This window comes from Dasypus novemcinctus, chromosome 29, assembly GCF_030445035.2.
Source record: "Dasypus novemcinctus isolate mDasNov1 chromosome 29, mDasNov1.1.hap2, whole genome shotgun sequence".
Classification (NCBI taxonomy): Eukaryota; Metazoa; Chordata; class Mammalia; order Cingulata; family Dasypodidae; genus Dasypus; species Dasypus novemcinctus.
In genome coordinates, this window is record NC_080701.1 from 26,220,234 (window position 1) to 26,247,544 (window position 27,311).

Sequence of the window (27,311 nt, forward strand, 5' to 3'; positions counted from 1 at the left end):
GTTGGTGTGGGTGTGATATAATTATTAAATAATATACAGCATAGTGTGGACTTAGTTAAGGGGTCCATGGTTTTCACTTGACTGGCAAAAGGGTTCACGGAACAAAAAAGGTTAAGAACCCCTGATGTAGATGGAGTTGAGCAGTGTTTCAAGTTTTCAGGTGTATCAGGCTGAATATCACCAAGAAACACTAAGTTCATAGGCTAAATAAAAGACCACAAAATACCTGAAGGGTTGACAGTCTTCAAACTAATTTGCATTCCATTGTATCTCTGCCTGAGTTATTTTTAAATTTCTGGTTTTGTTAGTGAGAACTCTGATGGGAAGAGATGCGGCTCAAGCAACTGGGCTCCCGTCTACCATAAGGGAGCTCCAGGGTTCAGCCCCCAGAGCCTCCTGGGGAAGGCAGCTGCCCCGCACAGTGAGCTGACCTGAGTGGAGAGCTGCAAAATGCCGGCCCATGCGGAGAGCTGGCCTGCGTGGCAAGCTGGCCCAAGCAGAGCTGGTGCAGCAAGATGACACAACAAAAAGAGACACAGAGGAGAGACTATAAGAGGCGCAGCAGACCAGGCAGCTGAGGTGGCACCAGCGATTGAGCGCCTCTCCCCGACTCTGGAAGATCCCGGGACGCCTAAGGAGAAGACAAGCAGACACAAAAGAACGCACACCGAATGTACACAGAGAGCAGAAAATGTGTGTGTGTGGGGGGGAACGGATTGTAAAAAAAATAAATAATAAAAAATGTTAAAAAAGAAAAAAGAACAAGTCTGACAATTGGCATTATGGCCTGCTCCCATGAAGACACAACATGTATGGCACTGCAAACCTAGAGCGTAAATCTATGAACTGCAGCTCAAAGAGGAACTTGTGCATTGATTAAGTGCTGTACCTATACACCTGACGAATATATCTCTTCTATTCTAAATCATATGCAGAATGATACTGACCATGTTAAAAGTCTTTGTAAACTTGACTCATTTTCTAAGTAATTAAAGAATGTGCCTGTAGGATTAAAAAAAAAAAAAAGAGCAAGTCTGCTGAGACAAAGTCATCCCTAAACACATTTACAATTAATCCCCTTCAATGACTTGTTAGTAACATTTTTATTTCTAGCCCTTATCTCCTCAAGACCCAGCACATTTGAAGTCACCACCAAATGGTATAGAAATATGTAATTATTGAGATCAATCAGTTGCAAACCTGGTAACATTACAAAATCTACATTATCTGTCACTGCATCCTTGCCATTACTGTGAAAAATAAAGTCAAGTACATATGATTAGAATACTTTTCTCCAGAACAATCTTTCTATACTTTAAGATTGATAAAGCTGACATCAGCCTCCATTCTCTGCTCTATAAATATTAAAATTTGCAATTTGAAGTTCCCAATAATTACACACTATAAAATATAACTGCTTGCATCCTCTCACATAAGGAATTTTAATACTTTAAAAATTAACAGCTTTTTCCACGCATTTACTACCAATTTATTTCTTCTCAACTTTACAGCATCTTTTGCTTTAAGAAGGTTGGGTTTTTCAAAATGAACACTCATTCTGTCATGTAGTCAGCATATCCCCAAATCTAATAATGTGGACAGCTACCAATCACTGCCCTTTTATATAAAGTATCATAGCAACAGGCTATCTGAAATTGAAATTACCAAGTTTACATTTATAAATAATTTCTTATATCACCATTCTAACACAAAATGTAAAATAAAACTTTAAACTTGGGGGAGAGGAGAGTTATTCCCTCAGGATCCATTTTTTTTTTTTTTTTAATCACAGTCCCTAGTTAGCATTCTTAACTTTCAGTAACTTGCAAACCATATTCCACTCTAATCAATATTTCTCCATCAAAAATCTAATGTCAAAGCCCCATTTAGTGAATTTAAAATACCAAATGCAAGTAAAACAAAATAATCTGGGCACTTATAATAAGATATTATTGTATTGAGGTATAACTTACATTAAAAAGCTACAGATGTATCTATCACTTGAGCTTCCTGCTCTAGGTTTCCAAGCTGGGTAATAACCCAAACAATAACATTAAGTGACAATACCTTCTCTTCCCTTTCCAACTGAATGCTTCAGCAAATTATAATTGTTCCAAAATACTACTCCACAGAAAAACAACCCTTTAATGATTTGGCTGATTACCATTAAAGAGTACATTTTTCTGGACTCATAATATTAGGGCATGAATTATATATTCAAGTAAATAGTTTCCATGACAATCACTCCATTTTAAAGCTGCTAAAGTATATAAAATGAACCCAGAAGTTTGAAATCAAGGTGAAAATTACTCTTGAAAGGGGAGTGGATCCTTCTGCAACTCTGTGTCTAAAGACACTACCTCGCCCAAAGATGTACTTACCAAATCCAATGGATGTGTCATGATGATGGGAACGAGTGTTGTTGGGGGGGGGGAGAGGGGGGGTGGGGGGGTGGGGTTGAATGGGACCTCACATATATATTTTTAATGTAATATTATTACAAAGTCAATAAAAAATAAAAAAATTAAAAAAAAAAAAAAAACACATAATGAATGTAAAGCAAATACAAAAAAAATAAATAAATAAAAAATAAAGACACTACCTCAAATAATAAACAGCTTCACCCAAGAAGCATCTATTTCGCAGAGATTCATAATGCCTTACGAAAAAGTAATCATGAATGTAAAATAAAATAAAACATATTTCATGAACACTTCAATCCTCCAGAGGAGGACCTAAATCCTAAATGCACGATTCATGGTAGCCACTCATATGTTTGCTGAATGAATAATAATAAGGTAAATGAACAAATTATCTTGTAATATTATCTATAAAATTTCAGAAAGAAATTTTCAAGGAGAAAACTGTTATTTAATCCAGTTACATACCATCCTCCTCTCATTCATATCCCCTCATTCAAGGGAAGCAACATTTTATCATTTTTATCCCAAGTGAAAGCACTCTATTGTAGCTATGTAAACAATCTCCAAACTGACCATCAGAAAACGTTAGCAACAACTGAAACGAAAATTAATATGTGTAGAAATTATAAGAATAAAAATAAAATGACATGTAGACTAAACTTTATATTTTTTTATGGACCTCAGTGTATAAAACTAGATGATTCATAACCTTTGGCTCCTGATACATTATTATCACTGGTCCAAAGTCAGCTTTGGAATTCATTCCATGACAGAAAAAGGGAACGCAGCAGTTAAAAAGAGGAGGTGGGGGGGGAAGTCCTCCTACAATTAGGAAGTACGAACCTATTACCAAAGATGTTCACCATTCTATACTTGAGTGCAATGATACACATTACAGGTAGCAGCTCTCAAAAAAACAGTAAATGACAGGGGCTACACAAAAACTCTCGAGCTAGGCTACCCAAATCCCATCTCTGCCACTTATTAGCTGTAGGACTTAGATAAATTACTGAACCTCTTCTGTGCCTCAGTTTCTTCATCTGTAAAATAACAGTAACTGCCTTTCCAGGGTTGTGAGGTTAAATAAGTTAATATGTGTAGCAATTAATGTCTGGCATATAGCAAACACATATTCAAGTTAAATAAATGAAATCACCATGAACTACCATACCCTAAAGTTTGCTCAGAGCATTCTCTTATACATAAAACTTTTAAATCACAATATCCCATTGCATCTCCTCACTACTTATTAAAGTGAAACTACACTAAAGTTCAAACGTTTTTACAAAACTCTTGAAAATATTTCTCCACAAATGGCCTCCCTGGAAAGAAAACAAGCCACTCATTGGCTGAAAATCTACAGTTTCTTCCAATGGTAATACCACAAATTAAAAAAAAAAAAATTGGCACAGAAAAAGTTAGAGAGGAACTTGCTCAAGTCACTCCATATTGTCAGTGAATTTTCATCTCTCACCCCACAGCTGACTGAGTCAATAGAAACAACAGCATTCCAGAGAAGATAATGCCATTTCAGTTCTAAACGGTGTCTGACCCACAGAAGGTCCTCAATAACTATTTGCTGAATTAATGCCTATAAGTAAAACTAATTTCTGGCCTACACCTTTCCTTCTCCATACTGTCAAATACATACTAGATAAATAATTTGAGAATATCTAGATTCATAACAAACCAATCAATTCTGTATAGGAACTGATTGGGTAGACTGAAGAAGAGGAGGAAAGTAAACAAAATACAATAAAAGGAGCAAACATAATCTGTTCAAGGAGAATAATTCTTCACCATATTCTCTATAATGATTCGGAATGTGTACTTCATATATGAGGAAAGTCACTCAGGTAATTCACTACTGAAAATAAGACTCTAATTTAAAACACAGACCAGATCTCATCAACTATGACTTCAAAATATTACTATGAAATTAATTTCCCAATGGAAACAAGATATATAGACATCTACTCAATGAAACTCTATTTTCCCAAATGTATAAGCCAAATTTACTTACCTCAATTAACTTAAGTAATAATATAAACAATACATATTAAAGTTGTATAACCAAACAAGTATTTTTAAACAAAGTAAACCAGAACTCTACTGAATTAAACTTTTTAAATGCAAAAATGCTATGCAACAGCCTCAGCATAGCTGCAAAACTAGGATTGTTGGACTAGAGGGTTCTCAAGGCCCCTCTCAAAAAATTCCAGGATTCTAGGACATTGTACTATACACTGTATTACATTGACTACATTTTTAAAAATATGCGCAAGTGACATTTTATTTATGGATAATTTTTTTTCAATTAAAACATCGAATTCAAACAAGGAAATTTATTATATAAGCCAATACCAAGGTGTTCTAAAAGAACTCACCCAATAAAAAGGTAAGGTACAGAATCCCCCTAGCTATAAACTATTTCCTGTTGCTTACATGCAGTTAATCTGTTCCATTATTTGCGAACAGTAGTAGGAATCAAATCGTTATATTTTACTTCAGCTACACGTGATCAAGAAACAGTTCCTATAGATAAGAGTCCTTACAGCATTGAACAATACAGGTACTCGCCCACCTGTAATTTAATGCCACAGTGTTAAGAAATGCTCAAATGATGTAGAACCATTTTATGAATGGGATTCTCCATAAATTCATGACTATCATAATCATTTTAAGGACAGTATCAGTAAGATGTTCCCAGGGCAAACTGAACTGAATTTTTAAGTCTAAAATGCCCGTCAAAGGAAAATACTGTTAATTTTCAGTTGCTATTTAAGCATAAAACGACAAGTTTAGTGGGCTGTTAACAACTGCAATAAATTTAGATCAAATCTCAAATACATTTAAGTGCAGCCACTGTTAACTTTACTATCTTCTCATTCCAGGAGCAGCTTCCACGATCTTAAGGAAAATAAAAAGATTTTTTCACTAATGTATACTAGGGTGTACAGCAATTTAAGGTGCTATCACTCTTCCCAGAACTACAATTTGGAGCACATGAAATAAACTTACAGCTAGGATACCAGGTCAACATAAAAATTAGCTACCAACAAAATCCTCCTCATCCCTGAAAATCTTATTTACAGGCCACAATTTACTGTTAAAAAGACAAATTTTCAGATGCACAAAATAACAGCATAAAGCACGCAGTAAAGTAAGATGTACAATCTATGCCTCACAACTCCAACTCTCCAGAGCTTCACTAATACAGGATACCATGTATTCCTGATCTACGTAAGTAACATTTAGGACTTCATCACATGCAAAGCCGCAAGACATAACAGAAAGCTGCAACACAAAGGGCAGGAAAAAACTTGCTAAATCTGCTTGGCTACTACTACTGGTCATGATAATCAGTCTCATTCTGTCTAATGACTACCAGCAACAAAATGAAAAGAAAGAAAAAATACAAGTCTCCAGCATGTAGCTACTCCTCAACTTCCAGCAGCGAGGTATTACAAGGACCTTTACTTGAAAGTTTTAAGGTTGTATGCTCCTTTTTTATCCTAATCTAAATATATTCTTTCAGGCAGGTTAATATTTAACACTTTGATTCTTAGACTTAAAATATTTCAGTAACAATTACCATCTATATCACCAATAAAAAAACAGGTGATCACATCATAAATATGCCCGAAAACATACTTGACCAACTATAACTGCCCAGAAACCTGAATTTGTAGCATCCGACATCATGAGCTCTACGAACCCTGAGCCATATACCATTCTTACCTTATCCTTTTCATGTGGAAGGAGTGACACTGGAGGTAAACAGGAAAGAGACTCGCAACTCTCTTTCCCATCCACACTGGCTGCTTTAGTGTTGAGCCTATACAGAGGTCCATCTTTAAGAAGTCTGCCGTGGCCAATGGCACGTTTGATAGCCAATCGTAACTGCTGGTGAAAGCCAGAGGCAGCACTGCCTCCAAATAACGCAGACACATCCTTTTGCCCTTTCAAAAAACGTTCAATGCTCTTCAAAGTTGAGCCACCAGACTCTGCCAATCCCTCAACTGCCCGCTTGATCAGTTTATTCCAATCCACATTTTGCTTATTATCCAATTTTCCATGGTTTCGAGGTTTAGGAAGTGCTATTCGCCCAGGATTATCAGGATCTTTATAGGAATTGAGTCCTTTATTTGAGACTTTTAAAATTGTTCCATCTTTAACACTCAACTCCAACTGTTCTAAAACAGTTTTACGATCCAAGCCATGGGATGAAGACACTGCATTGCATATCCTTTCCTCTGAAGGACGCTGTTTCTGCTTCTTCACTTTTTTGATGGCCTCCAAAATCCACTCCGTGTACAGCGGGTTAGCGAGTTTTACCATGGTGAAGGATTCTGTATATCCATAGAGTCGTTATCCCTTATCCTGATGCTGAGTAAGTTTCACACCATGGAAAACAAGATTCTCGGAGGCTTGGAACCAGTTAACCATAGCATACAAGTTTTCTGGTCTGAGTCCTTCCTCCTTTCACAAAATAGAATGCTTCCCCACCTTTGTTTCAGAAACCAAAAAAACCTGCTTTTTGCAATGTCTTCACAGTTCCAGTAAATTTCTTAACAGCACCACACCTGGGTCTCTCCATAAAGTTATAAGAACTCACGAACATCTCAGTTCCAGCTTCACATTACAAAATGTGCATCTTATGCCTGAAAAAAACAATTAAAAAAAGGTCACTTTTCTATCAAGGCCCATTGTAAATAAGCAATAAGTGAAACATCCTACTCTTTTAAGGCAATAAAATAGCAAGTGTTTATTGACACCTGTAAGAGTTCTAAGATGCTTCTATCAACACGCAAAAACAACCACTGGAGTAAAAAAAAAAAAAAAAAAGGAAAAAAAAGGAATTAATTAGGAAACAATGAGGAAACAAGATGAGATGTTCTCGGAAGGACCCTAGGCTCCAGCTACCCCCGAGGGGTGCTGGCTATTCTTCACTCTGCAACCTCTGCTCACCAGTCTATGAATTGTAACTCCTCCTTGACATCTTTCCCCAAGAAGAAACCATTCAGCACTTCAATAGTAACTGGATTAGTAGAAAGAATCCTGCAATGAAAGTAACAGTGAATCTTTAATCTTTCAAAATTCCAGACATTCAGACTGGATAAAAACAGTCAATAAAACAGACAACCACAGAGAAAAATTTAACTATTTCATATAGGAAAAAAAACAACAAATACAATTTACACAGACCAAGTTCATATTTTAAGTACAATATTACTTTAAATATTCCAAATGGAAACAAAAATAACATTGAAAATAGTTAAGTATGAAAAACTACTTAAAGAATTCAAAATAATCCAATTTCATTCAAATTTTTAGAATAGATGTTTGATGCTTCTCTTAAGCCAAACGTAAATACAAACATCCATACACCACCGGAAGGAGTAGCAACAGTCGAAGTGTTCATAGCCAACCTACAGATAGAGAAACTAGAAATGGGAAAGGCTGAGGGTCACTGAGGTCAAGTGCACACACTACCTACCAAATGTACAGTACAGAAAAATATTTATTGGCTGTTGGATCTCATAAAAATTTGAATTCAAGATTGCCTAATTGCCGTGTATCGCTGTACATGAACATTTATGAGTAAAATACAAACAAGAATTATTTCTCCAGGATCAAAGTGCACCTTCCTTCATACACAAATACACCGATACAAATTTTATAAATTAACCTGAATAATGAATTCTGAGTCTAAATAATTTCTATGCCTCCAAAAATTAATTTTTTTTTCCCCAAGAATCTCTGTTCTTATTCTCCAGGAACATTTACATCACAGCATAAACAAGGCTAGAAAAAGAGCTTCCACAAAAACTATTCTTAAGAGTGACAATAAAATCAAAAGGAAAACTAATAAGTATTAGGAAAGAGATAGTACTATTAACTCGGGTAAGAACAGGCTGGAGCAAACATTCAAACCTGAGCCAAGTTTTATTTTTAAATTAGCTGGCTAAAAAGAGGGTCCCCTGTGAGAGAGGTGTGCCTCATTTTGATGAGGGTCTCAAGAGGATGGAAATCGTAGTAATACTCCAAGAAAGTTCATTATGTAGGCATTAGCGCTGTACTAAATGGGAAGCCACAGCCTGAGCTGAAGAAGCTGGGAATGTCCTAATTGATAAAGCTCGCAGGTAAAAAAGAATGAATGACAGTTACTCGTCTCTGCGGCCGGGATTCTCGGCAGTCACCAGGTCTTCAGAAAGTAAAGCGCCGGCAGACTTGAACGTTAACTCCCTGGAAGCACACCAGCGGCTAAAGAAGTCACAACTCGCTTCCGAGAGTCCTCCCCGGGTCCCCACGCCACCCTCCCAAACCCATCCCCAGGCTCCTTCCGAAGGGCGAGAAACTTTAAAAACTTGAAACGGAAAGCCCTGCAGCCGGCCAACGGGTGGCTCCGCCGTTCCCATTCGACGGAACCAGAAACCGAGGAGTAAGTTAACAATGAAATCACGTGAAGGCGTGCGGGGCCGCACACACTCCCACCCTCCGCCCCTCGGAACGCGGGGCTCGGCCGCGGCGGGCTCGGCGGCGGCGTGCGGGGCGCGCGGGCTGCCGGGGCGCCTGACAGGTCGGGCGGCTCCGGTCTAAACCGGCCGAAGGTTGACAGTCAGCCCGCCGCTTCCTCTCCCACCGCCGGGGCTGACAGCCCGACAGACACAACACCACACGTGCTGCCGCCTCCGCACCACAACACCCGCCCGCCTGTCACCCCCGCCGGCCGCCTCGGCCCGCCCCGGCCCCCCGCGCACCGGGCGGCAGCCGGGAGAGCCGGGGCCCGGGAGCGCGGCGAGCAGGGCCCCCGGGCAGGGCCGGGGGCGAGCGGCCGGGCGCAGGTGGGGCCGGGCCGGTGGGCGCGTCCCCGCCGGAGGGCGAGCGCCCCGGCACGGCCCAGCCCGAGGGCCCGCGGCCTGGGCTGCTCGCTTGCCCGCTCGCCCACCGGCTCCCCGGGGCCGGGCCCGGCCAGCGGGCGGTGGGGGGCGCGGGGCCCGCGAGCGCGGGGCCGGCGGGCGGCGCGCGAGCCCCGGCGGCGGGGGGGAGGCGGGCGCCGGCTCGGCGCGAGGGGGCGGCCGCGGCGCCCCAGCCCGAGGCCTGGCGCAGAGCAGCGGGAGGCGGCGCAGGCCGCGGCTGGGCCTGCAGCGACCCGCCGACCCCGCGGGGAGGCGGGGCGGGCCCCGGGGCGCCGCGGCCTCGGGCTCGGCGGCCGGGGACGGTCGGGAGTGGCCCCTCGGGGACTTACCGGGGGCGAAGAGAGCCGGGATCGCGGGGCCCCGCGCCAGACCGCGGAGATGCCCCAAACTGACACGGCCGCCATCTTGGAGACAGTGAGCTCCGGCCGGGGGGAGGGGCGGCGAGGCGGCGGAACAGCCGCGGGGGGAGGGGAAGCGTCGCGAGGGAACGGCTGCCTGGGGGAGGGAGCGGGAACAGCCCGGGAGGGAGGCGCGGTGGGGGGGGGTCGGGGAGCGCGGGAGGGGGCGGGCGGGGAGCGGGAAGAGCTGGGCGGGGAGCCGGGAAAGGCCGGAGGGCGGGTGGGGCAGAAGGGAAGAGCCGGCCGGGCGGTCACGTGGGGCCCGTACAAAAGGCCAAAGCCAAAGTGGGAGGAGGACCTGAGGGGGCCGGAGGCCGGCGACTGGGGGCTTCTTGCCGGCTTTCTCACGCCTTTAGGTCAGGCGGCTACCGGGGCACAGAAGGAGACTGTGCACATATCCCCATTACACAGTTGAGGAAACTGAGGACAGGGGCATGGGTGGGGTGGCTTCAGGAGGGCGCGGAAATCCGGCAGCCGGACGGGATAGGAACTCTCGGTGGCGCCGTGTTTGCAGTTAGCAGATCCTCCCAACCGAACACGGGGCCCTCACCCCACTTCCAGAGTGACTCTCCCGGAACCTGAAGTTGGGGGCGGGGAGGAGAGGGAGAAATGAGGAAGTGGCCTCCCTTCATCTGTTCGTGTCGAAAACCTCACCCTGGACATCTCACCCCTACTGGTAGGAAAGAGAGTAGGTGCGGTTGGGGGGGGGGCGCGAATTAACTTAGACACCCAAGCTCTTTCGCTACATGAGTTCCTGTCATTCTCCCTACAGCAACTGAAAGAGTTAATAGATCTTACTAGAGCCCCTTGCATAGGAATAAGCAGACTCAGGTCCTGTTACTCGGACAAGGTCACACACCTAGTCCGCAGCACACACCTGGCTTTGGTGTCTAGTTCTGTCCTACTCCAAAGCCAGGATTCTCTTCGTGCCTTATGCAAAGTTAAACTTGTCTACTGTAGCCTGGCACTTTTTCATGGTCTCTCTGTCCTCTCCTAGTTGCATGTGTGTTTGTCTTGTCTCTCACCTAGATTTAAATTCCTTGAGGCAGAGATTGAGTCATACTTCTTTTTCTGCATTCAGTAAATGACAAATGAAAAGACAGAGTAAATGCTTAATTTTGCGTGGAAGTGTAGTCCTGCTACTGGACCTCTGTCTTTTTTGTGCCCCTGCCTAGACTGTCCTCCAGAACACCCATCACAGCTTTCCCTTTTAAAGACCACTTCTGACCCTACCTTATCTTTGATGCTGACTTCTTTTTCTGAACTTCTGGAGCACTGACCATTTAACCTATTCATTTGGCACCTAGTATGTGGTATATTTCCAGGCAAATTACAGGTTCTTCTGCATGCCTCTTTGCATCTTCATTGCCTAGCATAGTGTTGCACAAATAGGAGAGGCTCAAAAAATGTTGCTAATGAGTGAATCTTGCATAAGCTACAAGAGATGGAATCACTAGGGAACCTCAAGTCCTGCCTTGTTTATGCGCCAACCCACACTTTCTTATCTCTATTGTCCTTCTCTATTCTAAAATGTAGCTTTATTATTCCATACCATAGACTATAGACCTTTCAGTAATAATAATATAAAAACTATTGTATTTTCAAATGATTTAGCCAACTCAATATTCTGACACTGGCATTGAAAACAAAAGTGTGATGTGGTAAGGTTTACTGAATTATCCTTCATGACCTACTTCCAAGCTGAGAAAATTTGGAGATCCCCATCCCAAGTTAGGGGAGAAATTTGGGGATACAAAATAATCGTTAGAAAGGATAGTGTCCATCCTAGACAGAAGCATTTGCAGGTAAAATGGGCATTCTGTAGTGAACACATCCAGAAAAACAGCAAGTTTTCATTTAGGAGAATAAGGCAAAGTATAATTTCCTAAAGAAGGCAGAGAAAGTCACACTAATAGAAGAAAAATGCGTTCTTCATGTGAGACTAGAGAGTGTCTTGTTCAGAAGAAAAATAATACAGTTGTGTTTGCTCTTGTGTAATTTGGAAGAAAACTAGTCATAACCATTCCTTTGAAAAGACTAGACTGAAATTTAAGCACCTATGGTAAGAATTTAAGACAATTTGCAATAACAAAGCACAGTTTAGCTTTTCAAACTGCTTCCTTAAGAGAGTCTTTGCTTTACATTTGCATAACTAAATGGCACATTCAGGGGGTCTTCTCAAAATAAAAGGTTTACAACACCAACTTGGCAAGTTAGAAAGCAAGTTAGAAAGCAATTTTCAGCTCTGAAAAGACAGTTTTCCTTATTCAGCCTTTACTCAGAATTTACCCATGGAGGGCAGCTGAAATGTTATTTCCTTCTTCCACATTTTGCTCTAGGAATTGCTGCCTTTCCAGTTGCAGTTGATAACTTTTTTTAAGGTTTTTTGTTAGGTTGGTTGGTTGCTTTTGTTTAAGGAGATACCAGGGATTGAACCCAGGACCTTGAACATGGGAAGCAGGTGTTCAACCACTGAGCTATATCCACTCCCCAATGAGAGTTGGTTTTGTTTTTTTTTTTCATTTGTTTGTTTGTAGGAGGTACCAGGAATCAAACCCAGGACCTCATACATGGGAAGCAGGTGCTCAACCACTTGAGTTCCATCTGCTCTCCTGATAACTGTTTTATCTACAGTCCAGCTCAGCCCAAAATCTGGATTTACTCTCCTGGTTTCAATAGGAAAAGTTTTTGTCCATTTATATTTAATATACTTACAGCTATATTTAGATTTATAGCCACAACCTTACTATTTATTTTCAATTTGGCACACTAATTTTATATTACTCTCCTCTTTCTTGCCTTCTTTTGAATTCTTTTAAATGTTTTAATTATATCATTAACACCCTCTATTAGTTGTTTAATTGTGCACTCTTTCAGTGGTCTTAGAGATTACATGCTTTTTTGACTCATTACACTCTAATATAAATTATTACTTTTACCACATACACAAGAATGGTTAGACCTTAAAATACTTTGCCTCCACTCAACCACCCCATTTATATTTGTTGTCATGGATTTTAATTGTGCATATATTTTAAGCTGCACAAGATGTTTTAATTATTGTCCATATTGTCAATATGCATGTATGCTTATATTACCTACATATTTGCCCTGTATGTTGCTCTTAATTCCAATATGCATGTCTGTGCTTCTGTCTAGAATCATTTTCCTTCTGTCTGAATACTCCTCTGTTTACAGTAGGTTCTGCTGATAACAAGTTCTCACTATTTGTGTCTCCTTAAAAACTTTACTGTCATTCATATTTTTGCTAGGTATAGCATTGTAGTTTGGCATGTTTTTTCAGCACCTTAAAGTTGTCCTTCCACTGTTTTCTAATTCCATCATTCCTTTGATACAACTTTGAAGATAATGTCTTTGTTTCCTTTGTCTGCTTTTAAGATTTTTTTTGTCTCCAATTTTCAAGAATATTACTATGATATGTCTAGGTGTGCTTTTCTTTGTATTCATACCATTTAGGTTTGAGTAAATGGATCTTATTCCTGGGATCCCTTAAGTTTGTGACTTGATATCTTTTTCTGTTTTGAAAAATACTTGGTTATTATCTCTTATCTCTCTTTTTCCCCTAGGACTTAAATTAGACATGTCAGAATTTTTCATACCATCTGTATTTCCCATTTTTTTTTTTCCTTCTTTTTTTCTCTTGGTGCTTGAGTCTACATGTTTTCTATTCAACTATCTAATCTGCTCTTAAACCCATTCTTAATGTTGGTCATTGGATATTTAAATTCTAAAATTTTCATAGGATTTAAAATATATATGTCCAGTTCATTGGCAGAATTCTTTCTTTTTATTTTCTCCATCTTTCCCTCAATTTTCTTGAACTTACCAAGCCTAACTATTTTAAAGCCCTTTGTGGTAATTATAATATCTGGACCTCCTGTGAGTCTATTTTACTGTATATTCCTTCCCTTCATTTTTTATCATTTCTTTCCCATCTCTTGGACTGCCTGGTACTTTTTTATGGAATGCCATACATTAAGCATAGAAAACTATAAAGACTCTGGGTAATATTAACTTTATTTAGAAAGGGCTCACCCTTTCCTTTGCAAAACAGTTAAAAGGAGATTTGATTACCTTAATCAATCAGAAACTGAGCTACTTTGAGACTGGGTTTCAGCAAGGCTAATTTGTCTCTATTTTGCCTCTATTCCTGCAGCATGGATTCCAACTCTGTGTGTTCCAGAGGCTTTATATCCTAGTGGAAACTGAACTTTAAATCCTATTCCTTCAGCACCATGAGACTGCCAGAAACTCTACTCTGCTTTTCAGACACTTTCTACTTGGCTTCCAAACCTTCTACCTTATGGACCTTCAAAATTTGGCAAGTGACTTGAGGGACCCTAGCTGAGTTTTGGTCTCAGTTATTCACCCAGACCTCCTAATCAGGAATTTGGCCCCTTTGTTCTCTAGCTCTTTTATCTCTAACCCTGCTTAAAGGTCAAAACCTCTGCTGATATCTTTACTTTTTAGGGCCATTTTCTGGGTTCTGTCACAAACTTGAAACTCTTGCGTTATGCCCATTGTTTTAGTTTCCTGGTTGCTTACAAATACCTTACAATGGATTGGCTTTAAAGTAGGAATTGGTGGTTGTCAGTTACAGAGGCTAGAAGGCTTGCTTCCTCCTAGGGTCGGTATCTTCTGGCAGGCCAGCAATCTTTGGAGTTCCTTGGCATTTCTGTCATATGGCAATGTACTGGCAGCATCTTCTCCTTTGCACTCTGGATTCCCTTGACTTCTAGCTTCTGGCAGCTCCTCGTGGCTTCTCCTCCATGTCCAGTTTCCCTTCTTTATTAAGGACTTCAGCCGTGTTGTATGAAAGACCACCCTCATTCAGTTTGTGCACATGTTCATAATAACTTCAAAGGCCATTGACAAATGGATTCACCCCCACAAGACCAGGGGTTAGGACCTGAACATGTCCTTTGTGGGGAACATGATTCAATCCCCAACATCCAGAATTACCCTGAGGGAAAAAGGTAGGGCAGAATGTCATCTTATCTCTGTGTATGTTTTCCCTATCCCTGATAATGTGTCCACTCAGGTCCTGGTTTCCTCAGCAGCTCACTGATGCCTTTAAACAGATGTTTTACATTTTAGCTGGCTCTCCTAATTGTTTTCAGCTGGGTCATTGGTCTGCTGCAAGTATTCTATAATACACAGAATCAGGAAAATTTTTGAAAATAAAGTTCTGGCCTTCTAAGTAGAAGAATGTCTGTCTGAACAAGGGTCTATCTTAGGTATCAAGGTATAGTTTCTAATACTGTGAATCAAATTCATTTTTATACTCTTTAATAAAATTCCATGATTCCACACCAGACCTACTGAATCTGAATTTCTGAGTGAGGTGAATTTGGCTCTGTATTTCTTTTAACTCTTCAGGTAAGAAGTTGTGCTTCTGAAAATGATTGAATAACAGGGGACTGGACTTCTCCACCATTGAACAACTAGGAAACCTGCCAAAACTATTTGAAACAATGGTTTTCACAAGCAGTTAAGAACAGGAATCACTGAGAGAAAGGAAGTAAACAAGTTGAGCCATATGATTGCCCCAGCTTACTGCTCATAGACAGTTTCCAGACCACCAGAGGGAAGGGGAGCCTATAGCCCAGCAGTATTGCTGAACTGAGAAGACAAAAATTAAAATTTAGGGAGGCCAAGGTAGCTAAAATTTACAGGATAGAAAACCAAAAAGGGAGAAGCTGGACATAGAACTCCAGATACATACAGAGGGGTCTCCTTGAGTTATTGCCTAAATATTAATTTGCACTGGCTTGAGAGGAAACAAACTGGAAATAAATTGAGAAAAATAACCTCCAAAAAAGGATAGGAAAAACAATTTCCAGAGGAAATATATGGCTGGAAATCATTCCTGTTTCTGTCAATCAAATGGAAATATTTTTTAATACATGCAGCTTTAGGAAGAGCCTTTAGAAAGGTATCATCTTAATACTGAGGATGAATTCAGCCTATATTAAAGGGAGAGGGGGAGAATATTTGAAGAAATAATGGTTGAAATTTTCCCATTTAATAAAAACTATAAACCCACAAATTCAAGAAGTTCAGTGAACACCAAGTAGAATAAACCAAAAGGTAACCATACCAAGGCACATTATAGTAAAATTGCTGTAAAACCAGTGAAAAAGAGAAAAATCTTAACAGCAGTCAAAGAAGAAAAACATGTTAAGTACAAAAGAACAAAGATAAGGATTACTTCAGATTGCTTACTAGAAACTATGCAATCATGAAGAAAACGAAGAAACATCTTCAGATTACTGAAAGATAAAAAAGGTCAACCTAGAGTTCTTTACTCAGTAAAAATATTTTTCAGAGATAACATTTGTAGAAAAACATTCTTCAGTCAAACCAAAGCTTAGACAATTTGTCGTGAACAGACCTGAACTGCCAGGAATGTTGAAGAAATTTCTTCAGAAAGAAGAGAAAGTGTGCTAGATGGAAGTCTTTGGGTTTATAGAAAGGAATTAAGAGCACCAGAAATGGGAAATGTGTGGATCTTTTTTCTTATTTTTAAATATCTTTAAAATATTAAAACAAATTTTAATTAAAATTTCTAATAAAATTTAATTTAAATTATCACTTAAAAGATTACAGATTAAAAGATTGAAAAAATTATAAGGTTGTTTAAGGCAAAATTAATAAACATATTGTGGGGTTTATAACATGTAAAAGTAAAATGGAAATGAGGGACTGACTGGGGAAATGGAGGAACTATTGTCAGGTTTTATACTATAAATGCAATGGCATAATTTTATTTGAAGTTAGACTGTGTGTGATGGCTAATTTTATGTCAGCTTCACAAGGCTGTGGTGTCCAGTGAGTAGTCAAACACTTGTCTAGATATTGTGAAGATATTTTGTAGATGTGATTATCATCTACAGTCAGTTGACTTTAAGTAAGGGAGATTACCCTCAATAATGTGGGTAGACCTCATCTAATCAATTGAAGGCCTTACAAGCAAAAACCTGAGGTTTCCCAGAGAAGAAGAAATTCTGCCCAAGACTACAACAATTCATGTCTGAATTTCCAGACTGCTAGCCTCATCTAGATTTCAGACTCTAGACCACAGCATCAACTCTTGCTTGAAGTTCCAGCCTGTTGGCCTACCATACAAATTTCAGACTTGCTAGCCCCCAAAATTGCAGAAACTTAAATCTGTCTACACACACACACATGCACACACACATATATATGTACATACTTCCTATTGGTTGTGTTTCTCTGGGAACCCTGCCAATGCAAATTTTGGTACCAAGAGTAGTTTTAGAAAACAATCATGAGGATGAATTTTCTGAATTGGTACTGGCATGTCAATAATTGGTTCTCTAATGTGATTAGATTTTAAGGCACTAATGGCTCTATCTTCAGTGGTAGAGCAGTCACTGATAGCCCATGGGATGATGTGACAATAGAGATATGCAAAATATAACCATTGTATACTCCTAATCAAAAACTTATAAGAAGAAATTCTGGTGATCATGTACTTGATACTTTAGAACATTTTTTGTCTAACTAACAAGTGTAATGAGATTGGCAGTGTTTTTGTCTGCTAGGCTACCAGAATGCAATATACCAGAAGTGTTGACTTTTACAATGGGGATTTATTAGCTTACAAGTTCACATTAAAATGCCCAAATCAGGACATCATCAGGTGATGCTTTCTCCTTGAAGACTGGCTGCTGGACTCCTTTGTCACATAGCAAGACACGTGATAGCATATTCTGGTCTCTCTCTTCTCTTCCAGCTGTTGTTGCTTCCAGCTTCAGGCTCCTGTGGCTTTCTTTCTCAGCTTCTATGACTCTCTCTCTATGTCAGAATTTCATTCTCTTATGAAGGACTCCAGTAAGAGGATAAAGATTACCCTGGGCCATGCCTTACTGAAGTGACTTAATCAAAACGTCCTACCACAATAGGTTTATACTCACAGGAATGGATTAGCTTTAAGGACATGATTTTTCTGGGGTCCATATAGCTTCAAACCATCACAGGCAGGTTTATCCTAATTGTGTTGGAAAAAATAGAGAAAGAAAAGGATGCACTCAAGACTTCAAATTCCAAGCTCAATCACTGCAAAAATGATCTGGAAGTTTCTATGTCTGCCTTGAAAGAAACCCTTATCTCCCGTAGCCATGGAGCAGACATTTTTGAAAACCAACCCAGAGTTACATCCTGCAAGAGGCTGAATGATAACACAAATTGAATTCCCGAACTTACAGGGTGCCTGCTGTTAAAGTGAGGGAATTGACTGGGAAAGAATGGGGTGCTAAAAATTGGAAAATGCTGGACCCTGACCCTATATTTTATAGAACTTCCTTTGACAGTAGAAGTAGCTATTGTACCTCCATTTGAAGAGGTTAACTCTGCTTTGCCTAAGGAAATTGTGATGTCCTCCCCTGAGGTAGTTGCCTCTAATTACTACTGATTCTCCTCAGGGCCCACCACCACCACTTCTCTTCGCTTCTAGACCTATTAACTAGGCTCAAGTCCCAGAAGGACCCAAAGTGTGACCCATGAGAAGGTAGACTACTGTCCAAAACAACTGGATGATTTTTCCAATTTGTACAGCCAAATCGGGAATATTTGTGGGAATGGATATTAGGATTGTGGTACATAAAGGTGGAAGGAACAGAAAGTTGGATGAGACCAAATTTCCTGATATGGGCTTACTGAAGCAGAGATTCTGGATTCAATGTTGTAGCTTTTGTGGGGGGGGGGGGCGAAGGGTAGATATGAAAGAACATGAACAACTTATTGATTGACTGACACATGGACCAAAACATGGCCTACACCAAATACTGGTGAAATGCCGGCTGTGCTGTGGTACACTGTAGAAGAAATTATCCAAAAGCTTAGGGAGACTGGAATGTTAGATTTAGCCTGTAAGCCCTCCTCACCACTCTGGGAGAGTCCAGAGGACACATCTTTCACTATAACTCTGAGAAATAAATTTGAAAAGGGGACCTCGAGCATTCTTGAAGAGCTAGCTCTGTGGTCACTCTTCTCAGTAGGAATAGCTGCCACTGAACTGAGATCCTTAAAGACAGTGGGGGTGATCAGATAAAAGTTGGCAAGAGCCAAGGGGTGGCAATTAATTGTCAAAGACAAGGTGGGTGTAGTCACCACACTGGACAGTGGAGTCAAAGCAGTAATCGGAATAGTCTGACCTACAGAGACCTATGGGGTTGTCTAATTTATCATGGAGTACCTAGAAGTGAAACAGATGGACAGTCTGCTAAATTCTTGCTTGACCTGTGTAAGCAGAAGTGAACAGAAGGCTAATTTAAATCACTGAAACAGAGTCAGTTTCCCTCAATTAATTCCTATACTTGAGCCAGTTTATGAACTTAGAACCCCATGAATGAAGGAGAGACTGGGTCCATTTGAAAGATCCTACTATACTGCCAAAAATGTATACTATTAATATTTTCCTCAGCCTTTTCTAAAGTGGCTTATGTCCTTTTACTAGAGTGACTGTGAATTGGGGGATATGAATTAATCAGATTTTTCAGGGAGACTGGAAATTGCTTCTGAACTGACACGAATTCCAGGAGACACAAATATCACTGTGTTCCGCTGGTTAGAGTAGGGGCTTGTGGAGATCAGGTGATCTGTGAAGTTTTAGTTCAATCCATAGCACAGTGGATCCAGTGTGTCCTTGAACCCATCCTGTGGTTATTTCCCCAGGTTATGAATGCATAATTGGAATAGCAACTGGCAGAATCCCACATTGGTTCCCTGACCTGTGGAGTGAGAGCTATCATGATAGGAAAGGCCAAGTGCAAGCCACTAGAACTGACTTTACCTAGAAAAATAGTAAAGCAAAAGCAATATCGTATCCCTGCAGAGATCATATCACCATCAAGGACTTGAAAGATGCAAGAGTAGTGATTCCCACCACATCCCCATTCAACTCACCAATTTAGCCTGTGCAGGAAAGGGATGTATCTTGGAGAATGACACTGGGTCAATTTAACCAGGTGGTGACTCCAATCGCAGCTGCTGTTTCAGATGTGGTTTCATTGCTTAAGTAGATACAGCCATTGAGCTGGCAAATGCCTTTTTCTTGATACCTTTTAGTAAAGATCACCAGAGGCAGTTTCCTGCCAGTTGGCAAAGCCAGTAATGTACCTTCCCTGTCCTACCTCAGGGGTATATCATCTCTTCAGCTTTAGGTCATAATATAGTCCACAGGAAACTCAGTCACCTTTCCCTTCCACAAGACATCACACTGGTTAGTTACATTGATGTCATTATGTTGATTGGGCCTTGTGAGCAAGGTGTAGCAACAACTCTAGACTTATTGGTAAAACATTTATGTGTTACAGGGTCCAATAAAAGTTCTGGGAAGACAGAGGATTAGAGAGGCAGAGAAATCTCTTCTCTCACAGAAAAAAGTAGCTAGAGGACAGGCGGAGACTCTGTAGAGGGCTGCTCTGGGGCTCAGGACACCAGGGGAAGGCGAAACACCAGTCAGAAGAGAGAAGGGTAAGGGAAAGGAGTCTCAGTTGGCTGAAAAATCCCATAAGTAGGGAAGTGGGTTTGGCCCAACAGATGGGGTGTCCGCCTACCACATGGGAGGGCCAGGGTTCAAACCCAGAGCCTCCTGACCCGTGTGATGGGCTGGCCCACATGCAGTGCTGATGCACACAAGGAGTGCCCTGCCACGCAGGGGTGTCCCCCACATAGGGGAGCCCCATACGCAAGGAGTGCACCCGGTAAGAAGAGCCTCCCAGGGCAAAAAAAGTGAAGCCTGCTTAGGAATGGCGCCACACACGGAGAGAGGTGACGCAGCAAGATGACGCAACAAAAAGAGACACAGATTCCAGGTGCCACTGACAAGAATACAAACAGGCACAGAAGAACACACAGTGAATAGACACAGAGAGCAGACAACTGGGAGGGGAGGTAGAGCGGGGAAGGGGAGAGAAATAAATAAAAAACAAATCTTTATTTTTTTTTTTAATTATTTATTTATTTATTTATTTTAATTAATAAAAAACAAATCTTTAAAAAAAAATCCCATGAGTAAAGCTGCAGAAGAAGCAGCTGATGCCCATCCTCCCTCCCAAGGAGCAAACAGTCTATGGATTGCAGTGGCTGTTGACTTCAGTGTCTATGGACTGAGGGAGCTGCAGGGGAGAGGGAAGGACACAGCCTACAGTAAATTCAGATTTGGGCCAGGGAACTTGGTCTGCTGCATTGGAGGGGTCTCACACTTCCATGGCAGGTGGGGCCGCCACACTGTTTGCACTGAGAGCAGGCAGGGAAGGAAGGATAATTTGCCTTTTCAAACATCCCCCCTACTGCCCTGGGCTGGTTGCTGAGGAGGCAGAGGGAAGGAGGGTGTGGCTAGCGAAGGGAGGAGAACAGCTTCTGAGAAATTGTGTGAGGTTTGGCTAGCCCTGAGGACATTGCTTCTACAATATCCACCACAGAGTTAGATTGAATGCATTTCTCCCCAGCACCTGGTGTCTGAGCTGAGAGGTCTACCAAAGAGTGCAAGTTGCTGGCACATCAGAAAAGTGCACAAAAAGGGGAAATAAATAAAAGTGGCAATCAGTAGTGTATAGAAATGCTATTGACTTTTGCATATCCTTTTTTTAATTTTTTTTTTTTTTAATTTATTTCTCTCCCCTTCCCTCCACCCCCTCTCCCAGCTGTCTGCTCTCTGTGTCCATCCGCTGTGTGTTCTTCTGTGACCGGTTCTATCCTTATCAAGGGCAGCTGGCATCTGTGTTTCTTTTTGTTGCGTCATCTTGTTGTGTCAGCTCTCCATGTGTGTAGCGCCATTCTTTCCCGCTGGACAGCTCTCCTTATGGGGTGCGCTCCTTGCGCGTGGGGTTCCCCTACGCGGGGTACACCCCTGCGTGACACGGTACTCCTTGCGCACATCAGCACTGCGCATGGGCCAGCTCCACACGGGTCAAGGAGGCCCCAGGTTTGAACTGTGGACCTCCCATGTGGTAGGCGGACGCCCTGTCCATTGGGCCAAGTCCACTTCCCCATATTAATCTTATAACCTTCCGCTTTACTGAACTCATCTATTAGTTCTGGTAACTTTATTGCGGATTTTTTCAGGAGATTCTAGATATAGGATCCTATCATCAGCAACTAGTGAAAGTTGTACTTCTTCCTTTCCTATTTGGGTGCATTTTATTTCCTCACCTAGCCTAATCACTCTAGTTAGAACCTCTAGCACAATATTGAATCACAATGGTGACAGTGGGCCTCCCTGTCTTCTTCCTGATCTCAGCAGGAAAGCGTTCAGTCTTTCACCATTGAGTACAATGCTAGCTGTAGCTTCTTCATATATGCACATTACCGTATTGAGAAAGCTTCCTCTATCTCTCTCTTTGGGAGTTTTTTAAATCAAGAAAGGGAGCTGTATTTTGCCAAATGCCTTTTCTGCATCAGTCAAGAGGATCATATGATTTTTCATCTTTGATTTATCACTGTGGTTTATTACACTAATTGATTTTCTTGTGTTGAACCACCCTTGCATACCTGGGATAAAACCTACCTGATCGTGGTGTCTAATTTGTTTAATATGCTTTTGGATTCTGTTTGCAAGTATTTTGTTGATGGAAGGACATTCATGTTCATGGGTTAGAAGACTGAATTTTATTGAGAGTCAATTCTGCCCAAACTGATTTACAAATTCAATGCAATCCCAATAAAAATCCCAACAGTCTTTTTTGCATAAATGGAAAAAACAATTATAAAATTTATTTGGAAGGGTAAGGGGCCCTGAATAGCCAAAAAGATCTTTGAAAAGAACCAAGTTGGAGGACTCTTACTTCCGGACTTTAAAGCATATTACTTAGCTACAGTGATTTAAAAAACAAAACAAAACATGGTACTGGCATAAAGACGGAAACAGACACATTAACCAATGGAACTGAATCTAGAACTCAGAAATAGACCCTCACATCTACAGTCAAGAAATTTTTGAAAAGGCAGTCAAGCCCTCCCAGCTGGACCAGAATAGTCCAGTCAACAAATGGTGCAGGAAGAACTGGATATCCATATCCAAAAGAAAGAAAGAAGTCCCCTATCTTATACCATACACAAAAAAATTAACTCAGAATGGATCAAGGACCTAAATATAAAAGGAACAACTGTAAAACTCCTAGAAGAAAATGTAGGAAAATATCCTGTTCAGGAAAGAACAATTGAAATTGAAAAGACAGAAAAACAGAGAGAGAATACAATGGAAAAAATTTAGCAAAGGCTCAGGGAGGTGAATGATAGCACAAAGTGCACCAAGATCCATGTTATGGGAGTTTCAGAAGAAGAAAAGAAGGGAAAGGGGGCAGAAAGAGTGTTTGAGGAAATAATGGCCGAAAATTTCCCACCTCGCATGAATGACATGAACATATTAGTCCGGAAAGCTCGGCATACTCCAGTTAGAATAAATCCAAGTAGACATACCCCAAGACACATAATATTCAGAATGCCAAATGCCAAAGATAAAGAGAAAATTCTGAAAACAGCTAGAGAACAATGAAATATCACATACAAGGGACATCCAATGAGACCTAGTGCAGATTTCTTTTCAAGAACCATGGAGGCAAGAAGGCATTGGTATGATATAATTAAGGTACTGAAAGAGAAAAACTGCCAGCCAAGAATTCTTTATCTGACAAACTTGTCCTTCAAATATGATGGTGAGTTTAAAATATTCACAGGTAAACAGAAACTAAGAGAGTTCATAAATAAGAATCCACCTAAACACTAAAAAGAATTCTGCAGCCAGAAAAGAGAGAGGGGCTTGGAGGAGCATGTAGAAATGAAGACTATAAGAAAGAGTATCTAAAAAGATAAAACAATGGACAAAAATAAGATGACATAGGAGAGCCAAAGGATAAAATGGTTGAAGTAAGTAATACCTTTACAGTTATAACATCGAATGTCAATGGATTAAACTCCCCAATCAAAAGGACAGAATGCATAAGAAACATGAGCCATCCATATCCTGTCTGCAGGAGACTCACCTTACACTCAAGGATGCAAAAAGACTGAAAGTAAAAGGTTGAAAAAAGACATTTCACACGAATAGTAACCAAAAGAGATCAGGGGTAACTACACTGGTTTCAGACAAAACAAACTTTAAACACAAAAGAATGATAAGAGGTGCAGAAAGCCATTATATATTTATACCGGGGACAATCCACCAGGAAGGAGTAATAGGCATAAATATCTATGCAGCTATTCAGGGTGCCCCACGATACAAGAGGCAAACTCTGGCAAAACTGAAAGGAGAAATAGATATCTCTACAATAATAGTTGGACACTTGAACACATCACTCACATCAGTGGATAGAACAAATAGAAGATCAACAAGGAAGTAGAGAACTTGAACAATATGATAAACAAGCTGGATCTGACAGACATTTACAGAACATTGGTCCCCAAATCAGCAGCTTATACATTCTTCATGGATCAAGTTCTCATAGGTCTTTCTCCAGGATAGACCACATCTTGGGTCACAACACAGCTTTCAATAAATTTTAAAAGATTGAAATTATACAACGCACTTTCTCTGATCATAACAGAACGAAGTTGGAGATCAACAATAGGCGGGAAAGGGGGAAATGTGCATGTGGAAGTTTGATATTATTTATGAATTCCAAAAAGAAATATAGATTATGTTTGTAAACTGGTCCGTTCCTCTGACATAACCTTTTGATTGTATTAGATTCAGCTGAGATGTCTGAATAAATTATTAAGATTAGGGCTTTGATCCAACCACGTCATTAGAGTGCAACTCAGTATCGAGTCCCACCTCCCTTGAGAGTCTGATAAAACAGACTCTCACACAGAAGCAGACATAGAGAAGAAGAACACAGAGGAAGAGAGACCACTCATTAGACACAGCAGAGGCCCCAGGAAGAGAGATGAGTCTGATAGTCTACAGCTGACCTTGTGGAAAGACCTGAGCAGCTAAACCCAGAGAGAAATGAGCCGTGGGGAGAGAGACAAGCCTTATACCAGCCTATAGCTGAGATTGGAAGAAACTGGGACCACAGAGCCTGAAGAGGAAGAAGGAATGCTGAACCCTTGTAGACATCACCCGCCATCTTGCTCCAACACGAGGCCGATGACTTTGGGTGGGAAAGTCCCTCTTATGGTACCTTGAGTTAGACTCTTTAGGGCCTTGTGACTGTAATCTTCTACCCCAAATAAATACCCTTTATAAAAGCCAACAGAGTTCTGGTGCTTTGCATCAGCACCCCTTTGGCTGACTAATACAGTGCAAATATGTGGAGGCTAAACAATATGCTCCTAAACAATCAGTAGGTCAAAGAAGAAATTGCAAGAGAAATTAGTAGATATCGCAAGATGAATGAAAAAATGACACAACTTATCAAAATTTATGGCTATAGTGAAGCCAGAGCTGAGGGTTAAATTTATAACCTCAAATGCCTATATTACAAAAGGAGAAAGAGCTAAAATCAAAGATCTCACTGAACAACTAGAGAAACTAGAAAAAGAAGAGCACACCAATCCCAAAGGAACAGAAACAAAGAAATAACAAAGACTACTAGAGCAGGAATAAATGAAACTGAGAACAGAAAAACAATAGAGAGAATCAACAAAACCAAAAGCTGGTTCTTTGAGGAAATTAATAAAACCAACAAACCCTTAACAAAACTAACAAAGGAAAAAAAAGAGGAAAGATGCAATAAATCAGGAATGAAGGGGGGGGGGGATTAAAACTGACCGCACAGAAATAAAAAGGATCATAATAGGATATTATGCAAAACTGCATGCCAATAAATTAGGCAACCTAGATGAAACAGACAAATTCCTGGAAATGTACAAACAGCCTACATTGACTCTACAAGAAATATAAGAACTCAACAAAGCAATCACAAGTAAAGAGAACTAATCAGTCTTCAAAAATTTTCCAACAAAGAAATGTCCAGGACCAGATGGCTTCACAGGTGAATTCTACCAAACATTTCTAGAAGAACTAATACCAACCCTGTTTAAACTCTTACCAAAAAATTGAAAAGGAGGGAAAATTGCCGAACCCATTTTATGAAGCCAACATCACCCTAATACCAAAGCCTGATAAAGATACTACAAGAAAAGAAAATTACGGACCAATCTCTCTAATGAACATATGTGCAAAAATTCTCAGCAAAATGCTTGCAAATTGAATCCAATAGCACATCAAAAGAATTATATACCATCATCAAGTGGTCTTTTTTCCTGGTATGCAAAGGTGGTTCAACATAAGAAAATCAATTACATAATATACCACATTAAACAATTGAAAGGGAAAAAAATTTGACAAAAATCCAGCATCCTTTCTTTCTTTTCTTTTTTTCAAGATTTCTTTCTTTCTTTCTCTCCCCCCCCCCCCCCCCAGGTTGTTTGCTTTCTGTGTCCATTCTCTGTGTGTTCTTCTGTGTCCGCTTGTATTCTCATCAGGTGGCACTGGGGATCTGTGTCTCTTTTTGTTGTGTCATCTTGTTGCATCAGCTCTCCGTGTGTGCGGCACCACTCCTGGGTGGGCTGCAGTTTCACACAGGGTGGCTCTCCTTGTGCAGGGCCTACTTCTTGTGCAGGGGGCACCCTTACACGGGGGCATCCCTGTGTGGGCCAGCACTCCTTGCATACAGCAGCACTGCTCGTGGGCCAGCTCACCACATGAGCCAGGAGATCCAGGATATCGAACCCTTGGACCTCCTATATGGTAGGTAGACGCTCGGTTGAGCCACATCCACTTCCCTCCAGCATCCTTTCTTGATGAAAATACTTTGAAAGATAGATATAGAAGGAACGTTCCTCAACATAATAAAGGGCACATATAAAAATCCCACAGCTGATGTCATACTCAATGGGGAGAGGTAGAAAATTACAAAATACACAGTAGGACTGCGTGTCACCCTAGCTGATTCCTCCCCCACCTTTCCCAGCTCTCTCTCCATTTCTTTTTTTTTGCCTTTTTCTTTTTTTAAGTGGTACCCGGGATTGAACCCTGGACCTTGTACATGCAAAGTAGGCACTCAACCATTGAGTTACACCCACTCCACTCTACGTTTCGTTTTGAAATAATTTCACATTTACACAAAAGCATTAAGAATAGTACAGAGAATTTCCCTTTATCCAGACTTATCAATTTTGAGTATTTTGACACATTTAACATTTTGTCCCCTCTATTAATTTCCTAGGGTTCCATAACAAACTACGACAAAGGTGGTGAGTTACAAGTAGAGAAACTTATTCTTTCACAGCTCTATGCCCCCTCTGAAGGTTAGGGGAGAATCCATTCCTTGCCTCTCCCAGCATCTGGTGTCTCCAGGCATTCTTGGGCCTGGCTACATCGCCCCAATCTCAGTCTTAGTGGCCATGTTGCCTCTTCTTTTATGTGTCTTCTCTGTATGTCTCTTTTAGAAGGACACTCGTTATGGAATCCAGGGCCCACCAGATGATCCAGGATTACCTCCCATTTCAAGATCCTGAATCACATCGGCAAAGACTCTTTTTGCCAAATGTAGCAGTCACAGGTTCGAGGGATA

At 40.9% G+C, this 27,311-nt stretch overlaps 2 protein-coding genes across 4 annotated transcripts in view; one reads left to right on the forward strand and one right to left on the reverse strand.

The window, feature by feature from the left end:
* KAT6A (lysine acetyltransferase 6A) overlaps positions 1-9,776 on the reverse strand; it is a 132,705-nt gene extending 122,929 nt beyond the window's left edge. For 2 of the 3 annotated variants that reach the window (XM_058289804.2, XM_058289803.2), the window contains exons 1-2: positions 9,676-9,776; positions 6,165-7,087 (exon numbers count right to left, since the gene is read on the reverse strand). In XM_058289804.2, coding sequence (XP_058145787.1) covers positions 6,165-6,764 — 600 coding nt within the window. In that variant the 5' untranslated portion in view covers positions 6,765-7,087; positions 9,676-9,776. Of the gene's footprint in view, positions 1-6,164; positions 7,088-7,394; positions 7,485-9,675 lie in introns of those variants that run through there. The other variant, XM_058289802.2, reaches the window with a different exon arrangement.
* AP3M2 (adaptor related protein complex 3 subunit mu 2) overlaps positions 9,715-27,311 on the forward strand; it is a 126,156-nt gene continuing 108,559 nt past the window's right edge. The window contains exon 1 of the mRNA XM_058289805.2: positions 9,715-9,760. The gene's annotated coding sequence lies outside the window, so the exon portion shown is untranslated. The remainder of the gene's footprint in view (positions 9,761-27,311) is intronic.